Genomic DNA, 24,208 nt, shown 5'->3' with positions numbered 1-24,208 from the left:
ATTACAAGCGCCCTCTACCATGCCTGGCTTTTTTTTTTATTTTATTTTTGTATTTTTAGTAGGGATGGGGTTTCATCTTGTTGGCCAGTCTGGTCTCAAACTCCTGACCTCAGTGATCCGCCTGCCTCTCGGCCTCCCAAAGTGCTGGGATTGCAGGTTTGAGTCAACGCAAACTGAGTTTCGCTCTGTCACCCAGGCTGGAGTGCAGTGGTGCGATCTTAGCTCGCTGCAACCTCCGCCTCCCGGGTTCAAGCAATTCTCCTGCCTCAGCCTCGTGAGTATCTGGGATTACATGTGCCTGCTCTGTTGCCCAGGCTGGAGTGCAGTAGCGTGATCTTGGCTCACTGCAACCTCCACTTCCCGGGTTCAAGCGATTCTCCTGCCTCAGCCTTTTGAGTAGTTGGGATTACAGGTGCCCACCACCACCCCAGGCTAATTTTTGAATTTTTAGTAGAGACGGGGTTTCACCATGTTGCCCAGGCTGGTCTCGAACCAGGTGATCCACCTGCCTCGGTCTGTAATCCCAGCTACTCCGGAGGCTCAGGCTGGTCTCGAACTCCTGACCTCATGATTCACCTGCCTCGGCCTCCTAAAGGGCTGGGATGACAGGCGTGAGCCACCGCGCCCAGCAATACGGAATCTTTGAGAAAGAAGGTTTGGAGCAGGAATGTCAGGGGGGCCGGGTGGTTTCCACCACGTGCAGAAATTACAAAGGGTTAATATACAGTCTTTTCTCTTACACACACGTCAGCAGGAGCCACAGAGACGGTTCAGTTTACAAGAGAGTTCTCATTGTGTATTCCATGGGTTTGAACAGAAGTATAATGACATGAGCCGGGCGCTCCCAGCACTTTGGGAGGCCGAGGCGGGAGGATCACCTGAGGTCGGGAGTTTGAGACCAGCCTGACCAACATGGAGAAAGCCTGTCTCTACTGAAAATACAAAACATTAGCCGGGCTTGGTGGCGGGCGCCTGAAGTCCCAGCTACTCGGGAGGCTGAGGCAGTTAGCCGAGATTGTGACATTGCACTCCAGCCTGGGCGACAAGAGTGAGACTCTGACTCAAAGAAAAAAGTGTAATTACGTGAATTCACCATTTGTAGGTTTTCCTCCTCCTCCTCCTCTTCCTCCTTGGGGCCACATGGGGATTAGGTCATGGAGGGCAGGTGGGTTGAGATAAAGAGCTTGGAGATGAAGTCACGCCCCTGCAAAGGACATGAACTCATCCTTTTTCATGGCTGCATAGTATTCCATGGTGTCTGTGTGACACATTTTCTTTATCGAGTCTATCATCGATGGGCATGTGTCTTTATATCCAGTTACGGGATTGCTTATTCCACCTTTAAAGCCAACTGCATCTTCTTTTTCCAAGTCAGACTTTTTCCGTTCCTCTTCAGAGACATCTCTGTTTCTAGCTATGGGACCTTTGTGATTGATTACCTTGGGCTCATCTACGTGATTCAGGATTATCTCAGAGTTCCTTATTTAATTACATCTGCAAAGTCCCTTTGGCATGTAAGGTCATATGCTCAAAGGTTATAGGAATTAGACTGTAAACATTTTTCGGAACCATTATTCTGTCTCTCACATGGGGATTAGGATGTGGACATCTTTGGGTAATTATTCTGTCTCCCACATGGGATTAGGACGTGGACATCTTTGGGGCCATTATTCTGTCTCCCACATGGGATTAGGACGTGGACATCTTTGGGTAATTATTCTGTCTCCCACATGGGATTAGGACGTGGACATCTTTGGGGCCATTATTCTGTCTCCCACATGGGATTAGGACGTGGACATCTTTGGGGCCATTATTCTGTCTCCCACATGGGGATTAGGACGTGGACATCTTTGGGGCCATTATTCTGTGTCCCACATGGGGAATAGGATGTGGACATCACTGGGGCCATGATTCTGTCTCCCACATGGGGATTAGGATGTGGACATCTTTGGGGCCATGATTCTGTCTCCCACATGGGATTAGGATGTGGACATCTTTGGGTCCATTATTCTGTCTCCCACATGGGATTAGGACGTGGACATCTTTGGGTCCATTATTCTGTCTCCCACATGGGATCAGGATGTGGACATCTTTGGGGCCATTATTCTGTCTCCCACATGGGGATTAGGACGTGGACATCTTTGGGAGCCATTATTCCCTCTGTCACATGGGTATTAGGACGTGGACATCTTGGGGGCCATTATTCTGTCTCCCACATGGGATCAGGACGTGGACATCTTTGGGGCCATTATTCTGTCTCCCACATGGGGATTAGGACGTGGACATCTTGGGGGCCATTATTCTGTCTCCCACATGGGGATCAGGATGTGGACATCTTGGGGACGTTCCCTGGGGCCCCCTGCCAGGAGTGCCCTGGCTAAGCCTGCTCCTCACCGTGTGACACTTTCTGTCCGGCAGCCCCTCTGCAGCTCTTCTCTCTGGTCAGCATGAAGTTTCTCCTGGTGACAACGCTTCTCCTCTCTGGGTTGCTGCATGCCGCAGTCCTCCTCAGCACGGGGAACTCGGGTAAGTATGGAAACCTGGCTGAACCCTCTCTGTGGCTCCGGCTTAGATGTCTTGCATTTTATCTGTCATGTTGATTAGGGACCCCGTAGGCACCAGCCCACCCAGCAGACGGTGAGAGCTTCACTGGCCTCCCCTGCTTTCCTGTGTTCATGCCCGTCCACCCATTCTACAGACGAGAAAACGAAGGCTCAGAGGCCTCCACGGTTTAACCCAGAGACCATCCAGGTAGCCGTGGGGCCGGGATCAGGACTGAGCTCTGCACAGTGCCAAAGTGTTTCTTCCTTCTTCGTCCCTTCTTCCCTCCCTCCTTCCTTCTCTTCCTCCCTCCCTCCCTCCTTCCTTCCATTTCTCCCTCCGGATTTACTTCTTTTTTCTTTCTTTCTTCCTTCTTTTCTTCCTTTCTTTCTTTCTTTTTTCTTTTCTTTCTTCTTTCCTTTCTTTTCTTCCTTTCTTCTATTTTTTCTTTTTTCCTCCTTCCTTCTCTTTCCTTCCATCGTCTCCTTCCTTCCTCCATTCTTTCCTTCCTTCTTTCCTTCCTTCCTTCCTTCTGTTTTTCTTCCTTCCCTCCTTCCCTCCTTCCTTCTCTCTTTTTTCCTTCCACTGTTTCCTTCCTTCCTTGCTTCCTCCCTCCCATCCTTCCTTCTTTCCTTCCATTTATCCTTCCTTTTTCCATTTTTCCTTCCTTTCTTCCCTCCTTCCCTCCTTCCCTCCCTGCCTGACTACCTCCTTCCCTCCTTGCCTGCCTCCCTCCCTGCCTGCCTCCCTCCCTCCCTCCTTCCTTCCCTCCCTCCCTCCCTCCATCCTTCCCTCCTTCTCTGCCTGCCTCCCTCCCTCCCTCCCTCCCTGCCTCCCTCCCTCCTTCCCTCTCTCCCTCCTTCCCTCCCTTCCTCCCTCCTTCCCTCCCTGCCTGCCTCCCTCCCTCCCTCCCTCCATCCCTGCCTGCCTCCCTCCCTCCCTCCCTCCATCCCTGCCTGCCTCCCTCCCTCCCTCCCTCCATCCCTCCTTCCTTCCCTCCCTTCCTCCCTCCCTCCCTCCCTGCTTCCCTCCCTCTCTCCCCTGTCTCTCTCTCTCTCTCTTTCCATTCTTTCTCTCATCCTCATGATCCCCTCGCCTTGGGGTCCCAAAGTGCTGTGATTACAGGCCTGAGTCACCGCGCCCAGCCAGGTTCCGTAATCTGGGATGCGTGTTCCGAGCCTCATCACTCCGGATAAAGAGCGTTTGCCTGTTCTCATTCAAATGGTTTTCTTTTTCCTTCTTTTCTTTTCTTTTCTTTCTTTCTTTCTTTTTTTTTTTTTTAAGACAGGGTGTCACTGTGTCAGGCAGTGGCGTGATTTCAGCTCACGGCAGCTACGACTTTCTGGGATGAAGTGACCCTCCCACTTCAGCTGCCCACGTAGCTGGGACGACACACGTGGTTCACCACGCCAAGCTAATTTTCAATTCATTTTTATCTTTTCTTTGTAGAGATGGGATATTGCTGGGTTGCCAAGACTGGTCTCAACCTGCTGCACTGAAGTCATGTTTCTGCCTCAGCCTCCCCAAGTGCTGGGTGATTACAGGCGTCAGCTGCCGCACTCGGCCTTCAGACGGGTTTTCATTTTTATTTTTATTTTTATTTTTAGACGGAATCTTGCTCTGTCGCCCAGGCTGGAGTGCAGGGGCATGATCTAGGCTCACTGCAGCCTCCAGCTCCTGGGTTCAAGGACTTCCCCTCTTGAGCCTCGCGAGTAGCTGGGATTATAGGTACCAGCCACTACGCCCGGCTAATGTTTCATATTTTTATTAGAGACAGGCTTTCGCCACGTTGCCCAGGCTGGTTTCAACTCCCGACCTCAAGTGATCCACCCACCTCAGCCTCCCAAAGTGCTGGGATTACAGGCGTGAGCCACTGTGCCCAGCTGGTTTTTGATGAATTCTGCAGTAAAGTTGTCCATGTGGAGAAACAGCAAGCTGGGAGTATGGAGGTGCATGACCATGCCAGCCTAATTTAAAGAAAAAAAATTTTTTTTTAAGAAATGGGATCTTGCTGCATTTCCGAGGCTGATCTCCACCTGCTGGGTTGAACTCATCTTTTTCCCTCAGCCTCCCAAAATGCTGGGATTAGAGGCATGAGCCACCGCCCCCAGTGTTCATGTGTTTTTTGTTTGTTTGTTTGTTTGTTTTGAGACAGACTCTCGCTCTGTCTCCCAGGCTGGAGTGCAGTGGCGTGATCTCGGCTCACTGCAACCTCCGCCTCCGGGTTCAAGCGATCCTCCTGCCTCAGCCTCCTAAGTAGGTGGGATAACAGGTGCCAGCCAGCACGACCAGCTAATTTTTTGATTTTTACTAGAGACAGGGTTTCACTCTGTTGGCCAGGCTGGTCTTGAACTCGTGACCTCGTAATCTGCCTGCCTCAAAGTCCCAAAGCTCTGGCATTAGAGGCGTGAGCCACCGAGACTGGCCTTCAGGTGCTTTTTGAATAGTTCTGTGGAAGACCTCTCCTTTTGCAGAAACAGCCAGGGAAGTGAGAACCGGAGGGAAGATGGAGAAGGGAGGAGACTCCTGAGGATGTGGGACATCCTGGGGCCACATGGGGGACAGAGGACAGTGACCAGGCTCCAGCCCTGAACTTCAGCCCCCAGAGCTGGGTGGGAGGAGCAAAAAGAGGAACGGCCGGGCGCGGTGGCTCATGGCTGTCATCCCAGCACTTCGGGAGGCCGAGGCCGGCGGATCACCTGAGGTCGGGAGTTCGAGAGCAGCCTGGCCGACATGGAGAAACCCCGTCCCTAAAAACAAAATTAGCCGGGTGTGGTGGTGGTGCATGCCTGTAGTCCCAGCTACTCGAGAGGCTGAGGCAGGAGAACGGCTTGAACCCGGGAGACGGAGGTTGCGGTGAGCCGAGATCACGCCACTGCACTCCAGCCTGGGCAACAAGAATGAAACTCTGTCTCATTAAAAAGAAAGAAAAGAAAAAACAGGAAAAGAGGAAATTCTGAATCCGCTGGCCCTTTCTTGCAGGGCGACCGACTGTGGCCCCAGCCTCTGGTCTGAACATCACATTCGACTCCAGGACAATGAAATTAAGCTGGAACTGTATTGAAAACACGACCCTCAGCAGGTGTATCTTAATACACAAGAAGGACGGACCCATCGAGTACAGGGTGAGGCGGGCACAGCACTCGCTGACTTAAAAGCACCGGGGCCGGCCGGCTGGGCACAGCGGCTCACGCCTGGCATCCCAGCACTTTGGAAAGCCGGGGCAGGGGGATCACCTGAGATCAGGAGTTCAGGGTCAGCCTGGCCAACACGCTGAAACCCCATCTCTACTAACAATACAAGCGCTGGACACGGTGGCTCACGCCTGTCATCCCAGCACTTTGGGAGACCGAGGCGGGTGGATCATCTGAGGTCAGGAGTTCGAGACCAGCCTGGCCAACATGGTGAAACCCCATCTCTACTAAAAATATAAAAAATTAGCCCGGTGTGGTGGGGGGCACCTGTAATCCCAGCTACTCGGGAGGCTGAGGCAGGAGAATCGCTTGAACCTGGGAGGCAGAGGTTGCAGTGAGCTGAGATCGAGTTACTGAACTCCAGCCTGGGCAACAGAGCAAGACTACATATCAAAACATAAAAATAAAAAAAGAAAAAAGAAAAAAAATTAGGCAGAGCACACTGGCTCACACCTTTAATCCAGCACTTTGGGAGGCCGAGGCAGGCGGATCACAAGGTAAGGAGTTCGAGACCAGCCTGGCCAACATGGCGAAACTCTCTCTACTAAAAATACAAAAATCAGCCAGGCGTGCTGGCAGGCGCCTGTAATCCCAGCTACTCGGCACGCTGAGGCAGGAGAATCACTTGAACACGGGAGGCGGAGGTTGTAGGGAGCCGAGATCACGCCACTGCACTCCAGCCTGGGTGACGAGCAAAATTCACTTTCAATAACCAAAAACAGAAACAAGAAAACACACAACAAACATTAAGAACCCAGGGAGGTCCTTCTGGCTTGTGTCTGCGATGTGTCTGGTCTGGCAGCCTGACTCCCTGGGGCAGAGCGTATTTCACCCCAAGAGATGCCAAATCCTGGCGAGGGCAATTGGATGGGAGCCTGGGTCTGTGGAGGATTTTTTTTTTTTTTTTTTTTGAGATGGAGTCTCACTCTGTTGCCCAGGCTGGAGTGCAGTGGTGTGATCTCAGCTCACTGCAACCTCTGCCTCTCAGGTTCAAGCTGTAAGGGTCCTTGGGTTCTTGCTGAGTTTAAAATGAAGAAACTGAGGCCAGCACAAGAAGATCCAATGCAAATTTATTCAGCTCCAGGGCGAGGTTCTGCGGTCCGACAGGAGGGGCCAGAGAAGTTGCACGGATTCCTCTCAGACGTGGGGTGTTAAAGGGAGCAGGCAAGCTTGCTATTGGCAGGTAGGCAGGGTTTGAATGCTATTGGGTAGATTTACAAGACTCGAATGCTATTGGGTAGATTTACAAGACTCAACTGCTATTGGGTAGATTTACAAGACTCGACTGCTATTGGGTAGATTTACAAGACTCGACTGCTATTGGGTAGATTTACAAGACTCGACTGCTATTGGGTAGATTTACAAGACTCGACTGCTATTGGGTAGATTTACAAGACTCGAATGCCATTGGGTAGATTTACAAGACTCGAATGCCATTGGGTAGGTTTACAAGACTCGAATGCTATTGGGTAGATTTACAAGACTCGACTGCTATTGGGTAGATTTACAAGACTCGAATGCTATTGGGTAGATTTACAAGACTCGAATGCTATTGGGTAGGTTTACAAGACTCGAATGCTATTGGGTAGATTTACAAGACTCGAATGCTATTGGGTAGGTTTACAAGACTCGAATGCTATTGGGTAGGTTTACAAGACTCGAATGCTATTGGGTAGGTTTACAAGACTCGAATGCTATTGGGTAGGTTTACAAGACTCGAATGCTATTGGGTAGGTTTACAAGACTCGACTGCTATTGGGTAGATTTACAAGACTCGAATGCTATTGGGTAGGTTTACAAGACTCGAATGCTATTGGGTAGGTTTACAAGACTCGAATGCTATTGGGTAGGTTTACAAGACTCGAATGCTATTGGGTAGGTTTACAAGACTCAAATGCTATTGGGTAGGTTTACAAGACTCGAATGCTATTGGGTAGGTTTACAAGACTCGAATGCTATTGGGTAGGTTTACAAGACTCGAATGCTATTGGGTAGGTTTACAAGACTCGAATGCTATTGGGTAGGTTTACAAGACTCGAATGCTATTGGGTAGGTTTACAAGACTCGAATGCTATTGGGTAGATTTACAAGACTTCTTTTGCATTTTGGCGGGGTTCTTTAAGGGAGGGCTAGGCTGTGTGAGGGGGGTGGGCATGTCCGAGGTCCCGGCGAGGAGGGGGTGTGTCCGAGCTCCCAGCGAGGCGACCGGCCTTACACAAGTGATTCTCCTGCCTCTGCTGACTGAGTAGCTGGGATTACAGGCACGCGCCACCATGCCCAGCTAATTTTGGTATTTGTAGTAGAGACGGGGTTTCACCTTGTTGGCCAGGCTGGTCTCGAACTCCTGACCTTGTGATCCGCCTGCTTCAGCCTCCCAAAGTGCTGGGATGACAGGCCTGAGCCTCCCCACCCTGCCTTAGTCTGATATTCTAAACACTGCTCGATTCTGACATTCGTTTTCCACCTGCCAGCTGGTATTTGGGGTATCCACTCAGACTCCTCGGAGGAGGCGCAGGGGGACGATCTGAGGAAGGGAGGCAGGTGGGTGTCTCCGAGTCCGGGGAGAAACCAGCACCATGGACAGCAGAGGAGAGACAAATTCGTTTCCTAATCTGCTCTGACGTGCTCCAACTTCTCAGCTCAGGAACAAAGAATGCTCGTGCACGTTTCGTGAGGTCACTCTACATGGAGGAGTCACTTTTGAGGTTCACGTGCATACCAGCCAAGGAGTATTTCAAGAAAAAATGCCTTATCCAAACTCTGGTAAGGGAGACAGCGCAGGAATCTCTCCAAGCCACACCCAAGACCATCAAACTACACCCCATTTAACTTCTTTTTTTTTCTTTTGAGCTGGAGTTTGGCTCTGTCCCCCAGGCTGGAATGCGGTGATGTGATCTCATCTCACTGCAACCTCCACCTCCTGGGCACAAGCGATTCTCCTGCCTCAGCCTCCCGAGTAGCTGGGATTACAGGCATGTGCTACCACACCTAACTTTTGGCTTTTTTATCTTTTATTTTTGAGACACAGTTTCATTCTTGTTGCCCAGGCTGGAGTTCAGTGGCACCATCTTGGATCATTGCAACCTCCACCTCCTGGGTTCAAGCAACTCTCCTGCCTCAGCCTCCCGAGTAGCTGGGATTACAGGCGCCTGCCACCACACCAGGCTAATTTTTTGTATTTTTAGTAGAGACGGGGTTTCACCATGTTGGCCAGGCTGGTCTCGAACTCCTGACCTCAGGTGATCTGTCTGTCTCGGCCTCCCAAAGTGCTGGGGTGACAGGCGTGAGCCGTCACTCCCGGCCCCGTTTAACTTTTGAGTGAAAATTGTTTTCTTTCTGCCTCTCCCCAGGGAGGGAGGGTACCGCTGCCCGGAATTTCTCTTGCTTCATCTACAACGCGGATTTCATGAACTGTAGCTGGGCGAGGGGTCCGACCGCCCCCCGCGATGTCCAGTATTTTTTGTCCATGCAAGATGCAAAGTAAGTGTTCACCTCATGTGAAGAATGATGAGGAAGGCAGGGATAGGGGAAAAATAATGCTGTTAATTTTTTTTCTCTTTCTTTTTTTGAGGCAGAGTCTCACTCTGTCGCCTAGGCTGGAGTGCAGTGGTGTGATCTCAGGTCACTGCAACATCCACCTCCTGGGTTCAAGCGATTCTCCTGCCTCAGCCTCCTGAGTAGCTGGGACTACAGGCACCCACCACCATGCTGGCTAATTTTTATATTTTTAGTAGAGACGGGGTTTCACCATCTGGCCAGGCTGGTCTCGAACTCCTGACCTCAAGTGATCCGTCCACCTCGCCTCTCAAAGCGCTGGGATTACAGGCATGAGCCACCGTGCCCAGGTTAATTTTTGTGTTTTTATTAGAGATGGGAGTTTCGCCATGTGGGCCAGGCTGGTCTCGAATTCCTGACCTCGTGGTTCCACCGCCTCGGCCTCTCAAAGTGCGGAGGTTACAAGTGTGAGCCACCGTGCCCAGGTTAATTTTTGTGTTTTTATTAGAGATGGGAGTTTCACCATGTGGGCCAGGCTGGTCTCGAACTCCTGACCTCAAGGGATCCGTCCACCTCGCCTCTCAAAGCGCTGGGATTACAGGCATGAGCCACCGTGCCCAGGTTAATTTTTGTGTTTTTATTAGAGACGGGAGTTTCGCCATGTGGGCCAGGCTGGTCTCGAACTCCTGACCTCGTGGTTCCACCGCTTCGGCCTCTCAAAGTGCGGAGGTTACAAGTGTGAGCCACCGCGCCTGGCCTGTTTTTTTGTTTTGTTTTGTTTTGTGTGTTTGTGGTTTTGTGGTTCTGCTTTGTGGGTTTGCGTTTTTGTTCTGTTTGATGTTCCTCACTGCTCTCTAAACACTTTGTAACCCTTCAGGGGCAGGAGGGAGATTCGATGTCCTTATTACATGAAGGACTCGGGAACCCACGTGGGCTGTCACCTGCACAACCTGACGGGATTAACCTCCCGCAATTACTTCCTGGTTACTGGAAGCAGCCGAGAAGTCGGGATCCAGTTCTTCGATTCACTTTTGGACACAAACAAAATAGGTGAGAATAACTTGCTTGCAAACATGTGGACCAAAAAAAGAGAGAGAGAGACAGAGAATAAAACGTATGATTTCCTGCTGTTTATAGGTGAGATGGAATTTGCGTTAAAATCTGTGTAACTGGCCAGGGGCGCTGGCTCACTTCTGTCATCCCAGCACTTTGGGAAGCCGAGGCGGGTGGATCACCTGAGGTCGGGAGTTCGAGACCAGCCTGGCCAACATGGAGAAACCCCATCTCTACTAAAAACTATAATAATCAGTCTGGGAATGGTGGCTCACGCCTGTCATCCCCGCACTTTGGGAGGCCGAGCTGGGCGGATCACAAGGTCAGGAGTTCGAGACCAGCCTGGCCAACATGGAGAAACCAAATCTCTAATAAAAATACAAAATTAGCCGGGCGTGGTGGCAGGTGCCTGTAATCCCAGCTATTTGAGAGGCTGAGGCAGGAGAATCGCTGGAATGTGAGAGGTGGAGGTTGCAGTGAGACGAGATCACGCCACTGTACGCCAGCCTGGGTGACAGAGCCAGATTCTTGGAAGGAAGGAAGGAAGAAGAGAAAGAAGGGAAGAAAGAGAGGAAGGAGGGGAGGAAGGAAGGAAGAAGAGAAAGAAGGGAAGGGAGGAAGGAGGGAGGGAGGTAAGAAAGAAAATTCAAGAAAACCTTTTTTCAATAGAAGCTAAGCGGGTCACGTTTGCACAGGTGCTTGTAGACTGGGTAACATTTCAGGTGTCAGGAGAAGTTTTCAGGGCCCAGTTGTGCAAACACACCTTAGAAGGCTCCAGTCAGGGAATCAAGACTCGAGTTTTAGAATCGAACTCACAGCCGGGCGCAGCGGCTCATGCCCGTCATCCCAGCACTTTGGGAGGCCGAGGCGGGTGGATCACAAGGTCAGGAGTTCGAGACCAGCCTGGGCAGCATGGCGAAACCCCATCTCTAGTAAAAATACAGAAGTTAGGCGGGCGTGGTGGTGGGCGCCTGTCATCCCAGGTACTCAGGAGGCTCAGGCAGGAGAATCGCTTGAACCCGGGAGGCGGTGGTTGCAGTGAGCCGAGATCACGCCACTGCACTCCAGCCTGGGGGACAGAGCTAGATTCCATCTCAAAAAAAAAAAAAAAAAAAAAAAAAGGAAAGAGAGAAAGAAAAAGAAAAAAAGACGTGACCATACTTAATGGATAAACGCTTTCTCTCATTTGTGGCTGCGTCAATGAGGGAATGACGGCGGCACATCTGAAAACTGGCTTTCGCTTCCGTCTATCCCTCCCTCCCTGCCTGACTTCGCATTCCTTCTCTACCTCCCTCCTCATCACCCTTCCTCCTTCCTTTCTTCCTTCCCTCACTCCTCCATTCCTCCCTCCCTCCCTTCGTTCATTCATTCCTCCCTCCCTTCATTCATTTATTCCTCCCTCCCTCCCTTCATTCATTCATTCCTCCCTCCCTCCCTTCCTTCCTTCATTGATTCCTCCCTCCCTTCATTCCTCCCTCCCTCGCTTCCTTCCTTCATTCCTTCCTCCCTCCCTCCGTTCCTTCATTCCTCCCTCCCTCCCTTCGTTCCTTCATTCACTCCTCCCTCCCTTCATTCATTCATTCCTCCCTCCCTCTCTCTCTCTCCCCCCTCATTCTTTCCTCCCCTCCCTTCTTCACTCCATCCCTCCTTCCTCCCTCTCCCCGTTCCTTCCTTCCTGAGCAGCTCCTTCTCCGTGCCCAGGCCGCCCCCCAGGCTGGCTGTTGTAGGCGGCCCCCCCACACCCACACTCTGTCCTCTTCCCAAGCCCACCTCACCCCACCCACGGCCTCTTTCATCCCCTCGGCGCCCCCCCCGGCCTCTTCAGGCCCCGGACGCTCGCCCAGCCCATCCCCAGCTCCCACCCGGGGCCCTGCCCCCATGGGCGCCTCTGCTGTGCCTGGCACCTGCTCGGACGTCCTGCCCGGCTCCCACAGCCTCCCCTTCCGTGGCTGTTCATGAACGATTCGCCTCCGGGGTTCAAGCAATTCTCCTTCCTCAGCCTCCCAATGAGCTAATTTTTGTATTTTTAGTAGAGATGGGATTTCTCCACGTTGGCCAGGCTGGTCTCGAACTCCTGACCTCAGGGGATGCGCCCGCCTCGGCCTCCCAGAGTGCTGGGATCACAGGCGTGACCCACTTTGTCTGGGAGGGAGCGGGCGGGCGTGTGGGTCCCGGGTTCACGGGTGAGTCCTGCACCCTCGTTACAGAACGCTTCGACCCGCCCAGCAACGTCACGGTGACCTGCAACAACACGCAGTGTGTGGTGCGGTGGAGACAGCCCAGGACCCACCAGCGCCTGCCCTACCTGGAGTTCCGCTACCAGCTGCACGTGTGCAGAGAGGTGGGTGCCAGCACCCGGGAGCCCAGTGTAGACAGGAGGGGACCCTGCCCCACCTCCACGCAGTGTAGACAGCAGGGGACCCTGCCCCACCTCCATCTGCACCCAGTGTAGACAGGAGGAGACCCTGCCCCACCTCCACCTGCATCCAGTGTAGACAGGAGGGGACCCTGCCCCACCTCCACCTGCACCCAGTGTAGACAGGAGGAGACCCAGCCCCACCTCCACCTGGACCCAGTGTAGACAGGAGGAGACCCTGCCCCACCTCCACCTGCACCCAGTGTAGACAGGAGGAGACCCTGGCCCACCTCCACCTGCACCCAGTGTAGACAGGAGGAGACCCTGCCCCACCTCCACCTGCACCCAGTGTAGACAGGAGGAGACCCTGGCCCACCTCCACCTGCACCCAGTGTAGACAGGAGAGGACCCTGCCCCACCTCCACCTGCACCCCGTGTAGACAGGAGGGGACCCGGCCCCACCTCCACCTGCACCCAGTGTAGACAGCAGGGGACCCTGCCCCACCTCCACGTGCACCCAGTGTAGACAGGAGGGGACTCTGCCCCACCTCCACCTGCACCCAGTGTAGACAGGAGGGGACCCTGCCCCACCTCCACGTGGACCCACTGGGGGCTGCATGGGTGGGTCAGCAGCTGTGGTTACAGGAAGACCGCTGGCTGGTAGGGATTCTGTGTTTGCAGCTCCTCACCTCTGTGTCCTGGAGCTTTGGGGTTTGTGGAGGGAGAGCCGCCTGCAGCTACTCAGGACGCTACACATTCGGGGCCCACACAAACGGAGAGCGTGTGAAGTGGGTTGGAAACTTCACACGCAGGGCAGGGTCTCCTCCTGTCCACACTGGGTTTGGATGGACAGAGGACACGATCTCCTTTTGTCGACGCTGGGTTGAGGTGGATGTGGGGATGCACCTTCTGAAGTGTGTTAGAAACCTGAACACTCAGCCTTGTATTCTGTGTTGTCTGTTTCCAGAACTGCCAGCCTGACGCTGAAAACACACTGGTAAGTGACACCACAGACCGTTCTCACCACCCCCAGCATGACGCTATAGCCCCATAAACAACCCACGGTTCAACCCCAAATCCGCTAGTCAGCACGGCTACCGGAACTCCACAGTCCCTGGCACAACCCTGCGTGACCCACACGCCACACCTCACATAACCCACACTCACCACCCACATAACCCACACTCCACACTCAGCACCCACCTGACCCACACTCACCACCCCATGTGACCCACACTCACCACCCCTCATGACCCACACTCACCACCCACATGACCCACACTCCACACTCACCACCCACGTGACCCACACTCACCACTCACCACCCACATAACCTACACTCCACACTCACCACCCACATGACCCACACTCACCACTCACCACCCACATAACCTACACTCCACACTCACCACTCCACGTGACCCACACTCCACACTCACCACTCCACACGACCCACACTCCACACTCACCACCCACGTGACCCACACTCCACACTCACCACCCCACATGACCCACACTCCACACTCACCACCCACGTGACCCACACTCACCACTCACCACCCACATGACCTACACTCCACACTCACCACCCACGTGACCCACATTCCACACTAACCACCCACATAACCCACACTCCACACTCACCACCCACGTGACCCACACTCACCACCTCACGTGACCCACACTCACCACCCACATGACCCACACTCCACACTCAGCACCCCACGTGACCCACACTCCACACTCACCACCCCACATGACCCACACTCCACACTCACCACCCACGTGACCCACACTCCACACTCACCACCCCACATGACCCACACTCCACACCCACCACCCACATGACCCACACTCACCACCCACATGACCCACACTCCACATTCAGCACCCACCTGACCCACACTCACCACCCACACTCCACACTGACCACCCCACGTGACCCACACTCCACACTCAGCACCCACCTGACCCACACTCACCACCCACACTCCACACCGACCACCCCACATGACCCACACTCCACACTCAGCACCCACATGACCCACACTCCACACTCAGCACCCACATGACCCACACTCACCACCCCACATGACCCACACTCCACACCCACCACCCACGTGACCCACACTCCACACTCACCACCCACATGACCCACACTCCAGAGCGACCACCCCACGTGACCCACACTCCACATTCACCACCCACATGACCCACACTCCACACCGACCACCCCACGTGACCCACACTCCACACTCACCACCCACATGACCCACACTCCACACTCACCACCCACGTAACCCACACTCCCCAACTCAGGACCCCTAGGGTCACCCTACAGTTTGAGTTTACAGGACTCTTACTGCCAGTGTGACCCAGGGGTTGACAGGATGGGCCGTGACCTTGAACCGGAGACACAGACCTCGCAGTTCTCCCTGGGCGGGGTCTGCTGTTGGCCTCAAGCATCGTGCCGCGGGGTTTGAGACATGGATGCTGAGCCTTTTCTACTGACCTTCACATCTTTTTCCTCTTTCCTCTGGGCGTGTTAAGACTACATCTCCGTGGATGTTTCAGGAGATAACTTCTTCCTCTAAATGCTTTCAGATTGAATACTTTTGTGGGATGTTTTCCAAATCCCCCTGCCACTCTGACCCTCAGTATCTTTCTCTGTGCAGTGAGTATGCTGGACATTGTGATATTAACATCCCCTGCCAAACTATCCATCTGAAGGCCTGTTAATATCAGCTGTTGCTCCTGAATTATTTATTTGTGTATTTATTTTTGAGACTGAGTCTCACTCTGTCACCCAGGCTGGAGTGCAGTGGCGCGATCTCGGCTCCCCGCAACCTCTGCCTTCTGGATTCAAGCGAGTCTCCTGCCTCAGCCTCCCGAGTAGCTGGGACTACAGACGCCCACCACCACCACACCCAACTAATGTTTGTATTTTTAGTAGAGACGGGGTTTCACGATGTTGTCCAGGCCGGTCTCAAACTCCTGACCTCAGGTGATCCACCCACCTGGGCCTCCCAAAGTGATGGAATTAGAGGTGTGGCTCACCGTGCCCGCCCCTTCTGTTTTGAAAAGTAAAATTTTAGCCAGGCACGGTGGCTCAAGCCTGTAATCCCAGCACTGAGAGGCCGACGTGGGCGAATCATGAGGTCAGGAGTTTCCGACCATCCACAAATCACTTGACGGCAGGAGTTCGAGACCAGCCTGGCCAACATGGAGAAGCCCTGTGTCTACTGAAAATGCAAGAATCAGCTGGGTGTGGTGGTGGGCGCCTGTAATCCCAGCTACTCGGAAGGCTGAGGCAGGAGAATCGCTTGAACCCAGGAGGGGGAGGTTGCAGTGAGCCGAGATCGTGCCACTGCAGTCCAGCCTGGGTGACAGAGTGAGACTCTGTGTCGATATAAAAGAAAATAAAATGGAATAGAATAGAATAGAAATCACCCAGGTTTTCCCAGATAATGTCCCATCTAAATACTAACCAGGGTTAACTCTGTTCCAGATCAGAGCAGGTACATTCAGAGTTTCAGAAAAAAAGGAAAAGCCGGGTGCGGTGACTCACACCTGTCATCCCAGCACTTTGGGAGGCTGAGGCGGTCAGATTGCCTGAGGTCAGACGCTTGAGACCAGCCTGGCCAATATAGTGAAAACCCGTCTCTACTAAAAATACAAAAAGTAGCCGGGCGTGGTGGTGGGCGTCTGTAATCCCAGCTTCTCAGGAGGCTGAGGCAGGAGAGTCGATTGAACCCGGGAGGCGGAGGTTGCAGTGAGCCGAGATCGCGCCACTGCACTCCAGCCTGGGCGACAGACCGAGACTCTGTCTCAAAAAAGAAAGAGAAAAAAAGTAGAAAAAAATCTAAAAGACAAAGGAATAAAAAGAAGACAAGGTTTTCCTCGACGTAGAAGACCGTTCTCTTAACATCCGTTGAAAACCTTTGTCTTAGCCGGGCGCGGTGGCTCACGCCTGTCATCCCAGCACTTTAGGAGGCTGAGGTGGGCGGATCACCTGAGGTCAGGAGTTCGAGACCAGCCTGACCAATATGGTGAAACCCCATCTTTATTAAAAAATAAATAAATAAAATAAAAAGAAAAAGAAAAAAAAAAGAAAAACTTTGTCATGAAGTTTCTTGAAGGTTTTCAAGAGAAACTTGAAACTCCCTTGAAAAAAGCAAAAAAACAAAAAAAAAAAACCTTTATTTTTTTCGCCCAAAGATTACAGTTCCGGGTGACTTGGATAATACATACAACCTTCCAAGCTCTGAGCCCAGAGCTAAGCGCACTGTGAAGATCAGAGCCGCTGACTTCCGCATTCTGACCTGGGGTCCCTGGAGCAATCCCACTGAATTTGGTAAGCCCTGGGGCGTGCTGCGGGGATGTCGGGGACATTCGTGCCATCTGCCACACCACCTTGAAGGCGGAACAGAGATCAGCTACCCTGTCCTGGGTGCTGAGATTTGATTTTGAGTATCGGTAAAGGCCGGGAGCAGTGGCTCACGCCTGTAACCCCAGCACTTTGGAAGATCAAGGCGTGCGGATCACCAGGTCAGGAGTTCAAGACCAGCCTGGCCAACATGGTGAAACCCCGTCTCTACTAAAAAGAGAAAAATTAGCTGGGCGTGGTGGCGGGCACCTGTAATCCCAGCCACTCCAGAGGCTGAGGCAGGAGAACCGCTTGAACCCAGGAGACAGAGGTTGCAGAGAGCTAAGATCGTGTCACTGCAGTCCAGCCTGGGTGACAGAGCGAGACTCCGTGTCAGAAAAAAAGAGAGACAGAATATGGTTAGGAATACTGTCATGTCCTCTTACTTTTTTATATAGAGACAGGGTTTCTCCATGTTGGCCAGGCTGGTCTCGAACTCCTGACCTCAGATGATCCGCCCACCTCAGCCTCCCAAGTGCTGGGATTACGGGTGTGAGCCACCACTCCCGGCCTATTTTTTTTTGAGGTGGAGCTCCTCACTCTGTCACCCAGTCTGGAGTGCAGTGTCGCGATCTCAGCTCACTGCAACCTCCATCCCCCAGGTTCAGGCGATTCTCCTGCCTCAGCCTCCCGAGTAGCTGGATTACATTTTTAGTAGAGACGGAATGTCTCCATGTTGTTCAGTCTGGTCTCGAACTCCTGACCTCAAGTGAGCTGCCTGCCCCAGCCTCCCAAAGCGCTGGATTTCAGGCATGAGCCACCGCGCCCGGCTGCACCTGGATAATTTAACATTTTTAGTAGACACAGGATTTCTCCATTTTGGTCAGGCTGGTCTCGAACTCCTGACCCCAAGCAATCCGCCCGCCTCGGCCTCCTAAAGTGCTGGGATTACAGGCACGAGCCACCACGCTTGGTCTCTTTTAGATTTTCTTTTTTTGTTTGTTTTTTGAGACAGAATCTTGCTCTGTTGCCCAGGCTGGAGTGCAGTGGGTCAACTTTGACTTGCTGAAAGCGCCATCCCTCGGGTTCAGGCAATTCTCCTGCCTCAGCCTCCCGAGTAGCTGGGACTACAGGTGCACCACCATGCTCGGCTAATTTATTTTTAGTAGAGACAGGGTTTTACTATCTCGGTCAGGCTGGTCTTGAACTCCTGACCTCGAGCAATCCACCCACCTAATTTATTTTTAGTAGAGACAGGGTTTTACTATTTCGGTCAGGCTGGTCTCGAACTCCTGGCCTTCTGATCCATCCACCTCGGCCTCCCAAAGTGCCGGGATGACAGGCGTGAGCCACTGCACCCCACTAAAAAGAAGAAAGTTGATTTCCTTTCCCACGTCCGTCAGCGATTCACGGCAGATGCATTCCTGTGTCTCTGTAGGGTCTGATGACAGGAAGACCAGTTCCGTGCACATTTACGTGCTGTTGATCCTGGGGACCCTGGTGTGCGCCCTGGTCCTCGGCTTCCTCTTTAAAAGGTAATCGCTGGAACCCCTCGGCATCCCCCAGGGGGGACGGCGCTCTCTCCAGAGCGTGTCTGTGTTTCTCAGAAACACAAAGACAGCCTGTAAAGATAGTTACTGGTCCCGTCACCCATCCGGTAATACGGGGAACTTACCTGGGACGCCGCCTTTTTGCCGGACGTGAGATCACCCGTGCCCCCCACAGAGCTGAGCTGTGGGCACAGAGGTGGTGCCTTCATGCCCTGTGTGGCTTCTGCTCTAGACGGAGTTTCACCATGTTGGCCAGGCTGGTCTAGAACTCCTGACCTCATGATCCTCCCCACCTCAGCCTCCCAAAGTGCTGGGATGACAGGCATGAGCCACTGTGCCCGGCACAAAATGTATTCTTTTTTTTTTTTTTTTTTTTTTTGAGACGGAGTTTTGCTCTTGTTACCCAGGCTGGAGTGCAATGGCACGATCTCGGCTCACCGCAACCTCCGCCTCCTGGGTCTAGGCAATTCTCACGCCTCAGCCTCCTGAGTAGCTGGGATTACAGGCACGCACCACCGTGCCCAGCTAATTTTTTGTATTTTTAGTAGAGGCGGGGTTTCACCATGTTGACCAGGATGGTCTCGGTCTCTCGACCTCGTGATCCACCCGCCTCGGCCTCCCAAAGTGCTGGTATTACAGGCGTGAGCCACCACACCCGGCCGTCCTCTGTCTCTTAAGAGAACGCCTGTCATTGCATTTATGAGATGCACGACGATCTCATGTCAAAATCCTTGACTTAGTGACATTTGCAGAGATCGTATCTCTAATAAGGCCCCATTCACAAATTCTGGAAATGAGGCTGTACAGACAGCTTTGAAGGGGACGATAGTTCGATTCAGAACAATGGTATCATCTTCCCTCCGGAGCCTCCAGGGGAGGATGCTTCCTGCCTCGCCCAGCTCCTGGGGGCACCAGGTGTCCTGGGCTTGTGGCCCCATCACTGCTGTCTCGGCCGCTGTCTCCAATCCAGGATCACGTCATCTTGACATCCTTAACTAATTACATTTGCAATGATCTTTTTTCTTTTTTTTTTTCTGAGATGGAGTGTCGCTCCTGTCACCCAGGCTGGAGTGCAATGGCGAGATCTCAGCTCACTGCAGCCTCCGCCTCCTGGGTTCAAGCGATCCTCCTGCCTCAGCCTCCAGAGTGGCTGGGTTGACACCCGCCACCACACCCGGCTAATTTTTTGTATTTTTAGTGGAGACGGCGTTTCCCCATGTTGGCCGGGCTGGTCTCGAACTGCCGACCTCGGGTGATCCGCCCGCCTCGGCCTCGCAAAGTGCTGGGATGACACTCTGGCGGCCTGGGGCCCCCTCCACACTTTCTCTCTCTGTCCTTCAGATGTGTCCGGATGCAGCGACTCTTCCCCCCAGTTCCAAAAATCAAAGACAAGCTCAACGACGAGAATCAGGCGGAGGACCAGGTGGGTAGGGGTGGGCGGAGCGGAGAGCTGGGGCGGGAAGCCGGGGAACGGGGACACGGGTGCCGAGTGTCAGCCGCCCTGCTTCGCCACCAGCTGGGACCTCAGCGTCACCACGGGCTGAGGCGGGAATCTGTATCCAGCTCCTGGCCCTTGCACCTGGGTTTGAGTCAGGGTGTAGGCAGGTCGTGGCCAGCGTTTTCTCTGTGAGCTCCCTCAGGAGAAGCTGAGGCGGGTGGGTGGTCAAGAAAAGCAAGAGAAGGAGGTAGGCTGGGCTGGGCGCGGGGGCTCACGCCTGTCATCCCTGCACTGTGGGAGGCCGAGGCGGCTGGATCACCTGAGGTCACGAGTTTGAGACCATCCTGGCCAACATGGTGAAACCCCGTCTCTACTAAAAATACAAAATTAGCCGGGCGTGGTGTTGGGCGCCTGTAATCCCAGCTACTCGGGAGACTGAGGCAGGAGGATCGCTTGAACCCGGGAGGCGGAGATTGCAGTGAGCCGAGATCACGCCATGTACTCCAGCCTGGTGACAGAGTGAGACTATGTGTCAAAACAAAAAAAAAAAACCTCTCCTCCAGAAAACCTCAGCTTTTATCATTTAGACCTTAGACTGATTAGACGAGGCCCACCTTTTCCTCTTTAGAATCTTCAACTGATTAGATGAGGCCCACCCTCCCCATCAGACCTTAGACTGATTAGATGACGCCCACCTTTTCCTGTTGAGACCTTCAACTGATTACATGAGGCCCACCTTCCCTTTTAGACCTTCAGCTGATTAGATGAGGCCTGCCCTCCCCCTTTGGGCCTTAGACTGATTAGAAGAGGCCGTCCCTCCCTTCTTAGGCCTTAGACTGATTAGATGAGGCCTACCCTCCCCTTCAGACCTTAGACTGATTAGATGAGGCCTACCCTCCCCTTCAGACCTTAGACTGATTAGATGAGGCCCACCTTTTCCTGTTTAGACCTTCAACTGATTACATGAGGCCCACCTTCCCTTTTAGACCTTCAGCTGATTAGATGAGGCCCTGCCTCCCTCCTTAGGCCTTAGACTGATTAGATGAGGCTGTCCCTCCCCCCTTAGGCCTTAGACTGATTAGATGAGGCCCTCCCTCCTCCATTAGGCCTTAGACTGATCAGATGAGGCCCTCCCTCCCCGCTTAGGCCTTAGACTGATTAGATGAGGCCCACCTTTTCCTGTTGAGACCTTCAACTGATTACATGAGGCCCACCTTCCCTTTTAGACCTTCAGCTGATTAAATGAGGCCTGCCCTCCCCTTTTGGGCCTTAGACTGATTAGATGAGGCCCTCCCTCCCTCCTTAGGCCTTAGACTGATTAGATGAGGCCCTCCCTCCTCCATTAGGCCTTAGACTGATCAGATGAGGCCCTCCCTCCCCGCTTAGGCCTTAGACTGATTAGATGAGGCCCACCTTTTCCTGTTGAGACCTTCAACTGATTACATGAGGCCTACCTTCCCTTTTAGACCTTCAGCTGATTAAATGAGGCCTGCCCTCCCCTTTTGGGCCTTAGACTGATTAGATGAGGCCCTCCCTCCCTCCTTAGGCCTTAGACTGATTAGATGAGGCCCTCCCTCCCCCCTTAGGCCTTAGACTGATTAGATGAGGCCCTCCCTCCTCCGTTAGGCCTTAGACTGATTAGATGAGGCCCTCCCTCCCCTCTTAGGCCTTAGATTGATTAGATGAGGCCCTCCCTCCCCCCTTAGGCCTTAGACTGATTAGATGAGGCCCACCTTTTCCTGTTTAGACCTTCAACTGATTACATGAGGCCCACCTTCCCTTTTAGACCTTCAGCTGATTAGATGAGGCCTGCCCTCTTAGGCCTTAGAGTGATTAGATGAGACCCTCCCTCCCCCCTTAGGCCTTAGACTGATTAGATGAGGCCGTCCCTCCCCCCTTAGGCCTTAGACTGATTAGATGAGGCCCACCTTCCCCTTAAATCTTCAACTATTTAGATGAGGCCCACCTTCCCGGTTTAGCCCTTCGACTGATTAGATGACGCCCAACCTTCTTCTTTAGCTCTTGGACTGATTAGATGAGGCCTGCCCTCCCCCCTTAGGCCTTAGACTGATTAGATGAGGCCCACCCTTCACCTTAGACCTTCCACTATTTAGATGAGGCCCACCATTCCCCCTTTTAACCCTTCGACTGATTAGATGAGGCTCAACTCTCCCCTTTGCACCTTCAACTGATTAGATGAGGCCCACCTGCATCCCCGGCCATCTGTCATTCTGTTCCCTTCCACCCCCATGCTAGCTTCCTCCCTGACCCCCACTTTCCACTGACCCCCAGGGGTCCCCCACCTCGAGTTGCCAGGACCGTGGCTACAGGCTCTAACCCCCCCCTTGTCCTCCTAGCTCCGCCGGCCTCACGGCCTTATCACCTCCCGTTCCCTGCCCTGACTTCAGGCTCAGAAGCTCTTCCCAAGGCCACCCTGTTCATCGCCAACCATGAGATGACATGGGTGGATCTGTCTCAGATCTTCACCCCAGGAAAAACCAACCCCCGGCCGGGTGCGGTGGCTCACGCCTGTCATCCCAGCACTTTGGGAGGCTGAGGCGGGGGGATCACCTTGAGGTCAGGAGTTCAAGACCAGCCTGGCCAACAGGGTGAAACGCCATCTCTACTAAAAATACAAAAGTTAGCCGGGCACGGTGGCAGGCGTCTGTCATCCCAGCTACTTGGGAGGCTGAGGCAGGAGAACCGCTTGAACCCGGGAGGTGGAGTTTGCAGTGATCATCCTTCTTTTTTTCAGATCATCTGGGAGGAATTCGCCGGAGAGGAAGGGAAGGTCTACCGCGAAGAGATCTTGACCGTGAAAGAAGTTACATGAGACTCAGAGGGTGTAGGAATAGCAGACGCGTCTCTGCCCCGAGACACTCAGAAACTGTATTTTTTTTTGTTTGTTTTTGCAACAGAGTCTCGCTCTGTCGCCCAGGCTGGAGTGCAGTGGCGCGATCTCGGCTCACCGCAACCTCAGCCTCCCGGGTTCAAGCCATTCTCCCGCCTCAGCCTCCTGAGTAGCTGGGACTACAGGCACCCACCACCTCACCCGGCTAATTTGTGTGTTTTTAGTAGAGACGGAGTTTCAACATGTTGGCCAGGCTGGTCTCGAACTCCTGACCTTGTGCTACACCCACCTCGGCCTCCCCAAAGTGCTGGGATTGCAGGCGGGAGCCACCGCGCCCGGCGTATATTTTTATTTAAAAATATGATATTTGGGGCCAGGCGCGGTGGCTCATGCCTGTAATCCCAGCACTTTGGGGAGGCCGAGGCGGGTTTATCCCCTGGGGTCAGGAGTTGGAGACCAGCCTGGGCCTGGCCAACATGGTGAAACCCCGTCTCTCCTAAAAATACAAAAATTAGCCGGGTGTGGTGGCGGGCGCCTGTAATCCCAGTTACTCAGGAGGCTGACGCGGGAGAATCACTTGAACCCAGGAGGTGGAGGTTGCAGTGAACTGAGATTGCACCACTGCACTCTAGCGTAGACAGGTCCTTACATGACGGAGATTCCCCGAAGGCACCCAGGGACCCTCTCTAAGGGATGGATCGGCAGAGTCTGTCAATATTGGCTAAGAGGGAGCTCTGCTGAAGCACGTGGCAGCAAAGGAGGGGTAATGGACACCTTCGATCCTTTGCACGCCTGAGCTGGAGAAGGTGGTTTATAAGATGCTTTCAGGTGGAATTCGCGCTGGGGCGGCGGGGGGGGTGGGCCAGAGGATCACCTGTGTGAGATCAGGTCTGTGCAGGTGGAGAAAGGGAGAGAAGCAGGAAAGATTCCATCACGAGGCCGGGTGCGGTGAAAATGTGTCTCAAAAATCAATTAAAAAAATATATATGATAGCCGGGCATGGTGGCTCACACCTGTCATCCCAGCAATTTGGGAGGCCGAGGCGTGCAGATCACCTGAGGTTGGGAGTTCGAGACCAGCCTGACCGACGTGGAGAAACCCTGTCTTAAAAAAAAAAAGTACATGATACATGTAGATGACAGATAGGTGATAATTGGTAGATGACAGATGAAAAATGATAAATGAAGAAGCGATGGATGGATAGGTAATAGATGATTGACTATTTGATTGATGTCTGATCGATGATTGATAGTTGATAATTGGTAGATGACAGATGAGAAATATATATGATAGATGAACAGATGATAGATATATGGCTGATAGATGGTAGCTGGATATTTGATAAATACGTGATGGATGAACTT

General features: G+C 53.1%; 1 protein-coding gene across 5 annotated transcripts in view; it reads left to right on the top strand.

The window, feature by feature from the left end:
- Positions 1–22,907, top strand: part of CSF2RA (colony stimulating factor 2 receptor subunit alpha) — a 30,999-nt gene extending 8,092 nt beyond the window's left edge. For 4 of the 5 annotated variants that reach the window (XM_064370936.1, XM_064370935.1, XM_064370937.1 and 1 more), the window contains 11 exons: positions 2,419–2,526; positions 5,524–5,666; positions 8,375–8,498; positions 9,086–9,215; positions 10,108–10,280; positions 12,491–12,624; positions 13,607–13,636; positions 16,858–16,993; positions 18,444–18,540; positions 19,897–19,978; positions 22,749–22,907. In XM_064370936.1, coding sequence (XP_064227006.1) covers positions 2,419–2,526; positions 5,524–5,666; positions 8,375–8,498; positions 9,086–9,215; positions 10,108–10,280; positions 12,491–12,624; positions 13,607–13,636; positions 16,858–16,993; positions 18,444–18,540; positions 19,897–19,978; positions 22,749–22,826 — 1,235 coding nt within the window. In that variant the 3' untranslated portion in view covers positions 22,827–22,907. Of the gene's footprint in view, positions 1–2,418; positions 2,527–5,523; positions 5,667–8,374; positions 8,499–9,085; positions 9,216–10,107; positions 10,281–12,490; positions 12,625–13,606; positions 13,637–16,857; positions 16,994–18,443; positions 18,541–19,896; positions 19,979–22,748 lie in introns of those variants that run through there. The other variant, XM_064370939.1, reaches the window with a different exon arrangement.
- The last annotated feature ends 1,301 nt before the right edge of the window (positions 22,908–24,208 follow it).

The sequence above is a fragment of the Aotus nancymaae genome, unplaced genomic scaffold (assembly GCF_030222135.1).
Source record: "Aotus nancymaae isolate 86718 unplaced genomic scaffold, 86718_ANA_hifiasm-v0.15.2.pri h1tg000111l, whole genome shotgun sequence".
NCBI classification, from domain to species: domain Eukaryota; kingdom Metazoa; phylum Chordata; class Mammalia; order Primates; family Aotidae; genus Aotus; species Aotus nancymaae.
Note: the sequence above shows the minus strand (reverse complement) of the source record. Positions and strands in the feature narration are given on the sequence as shown.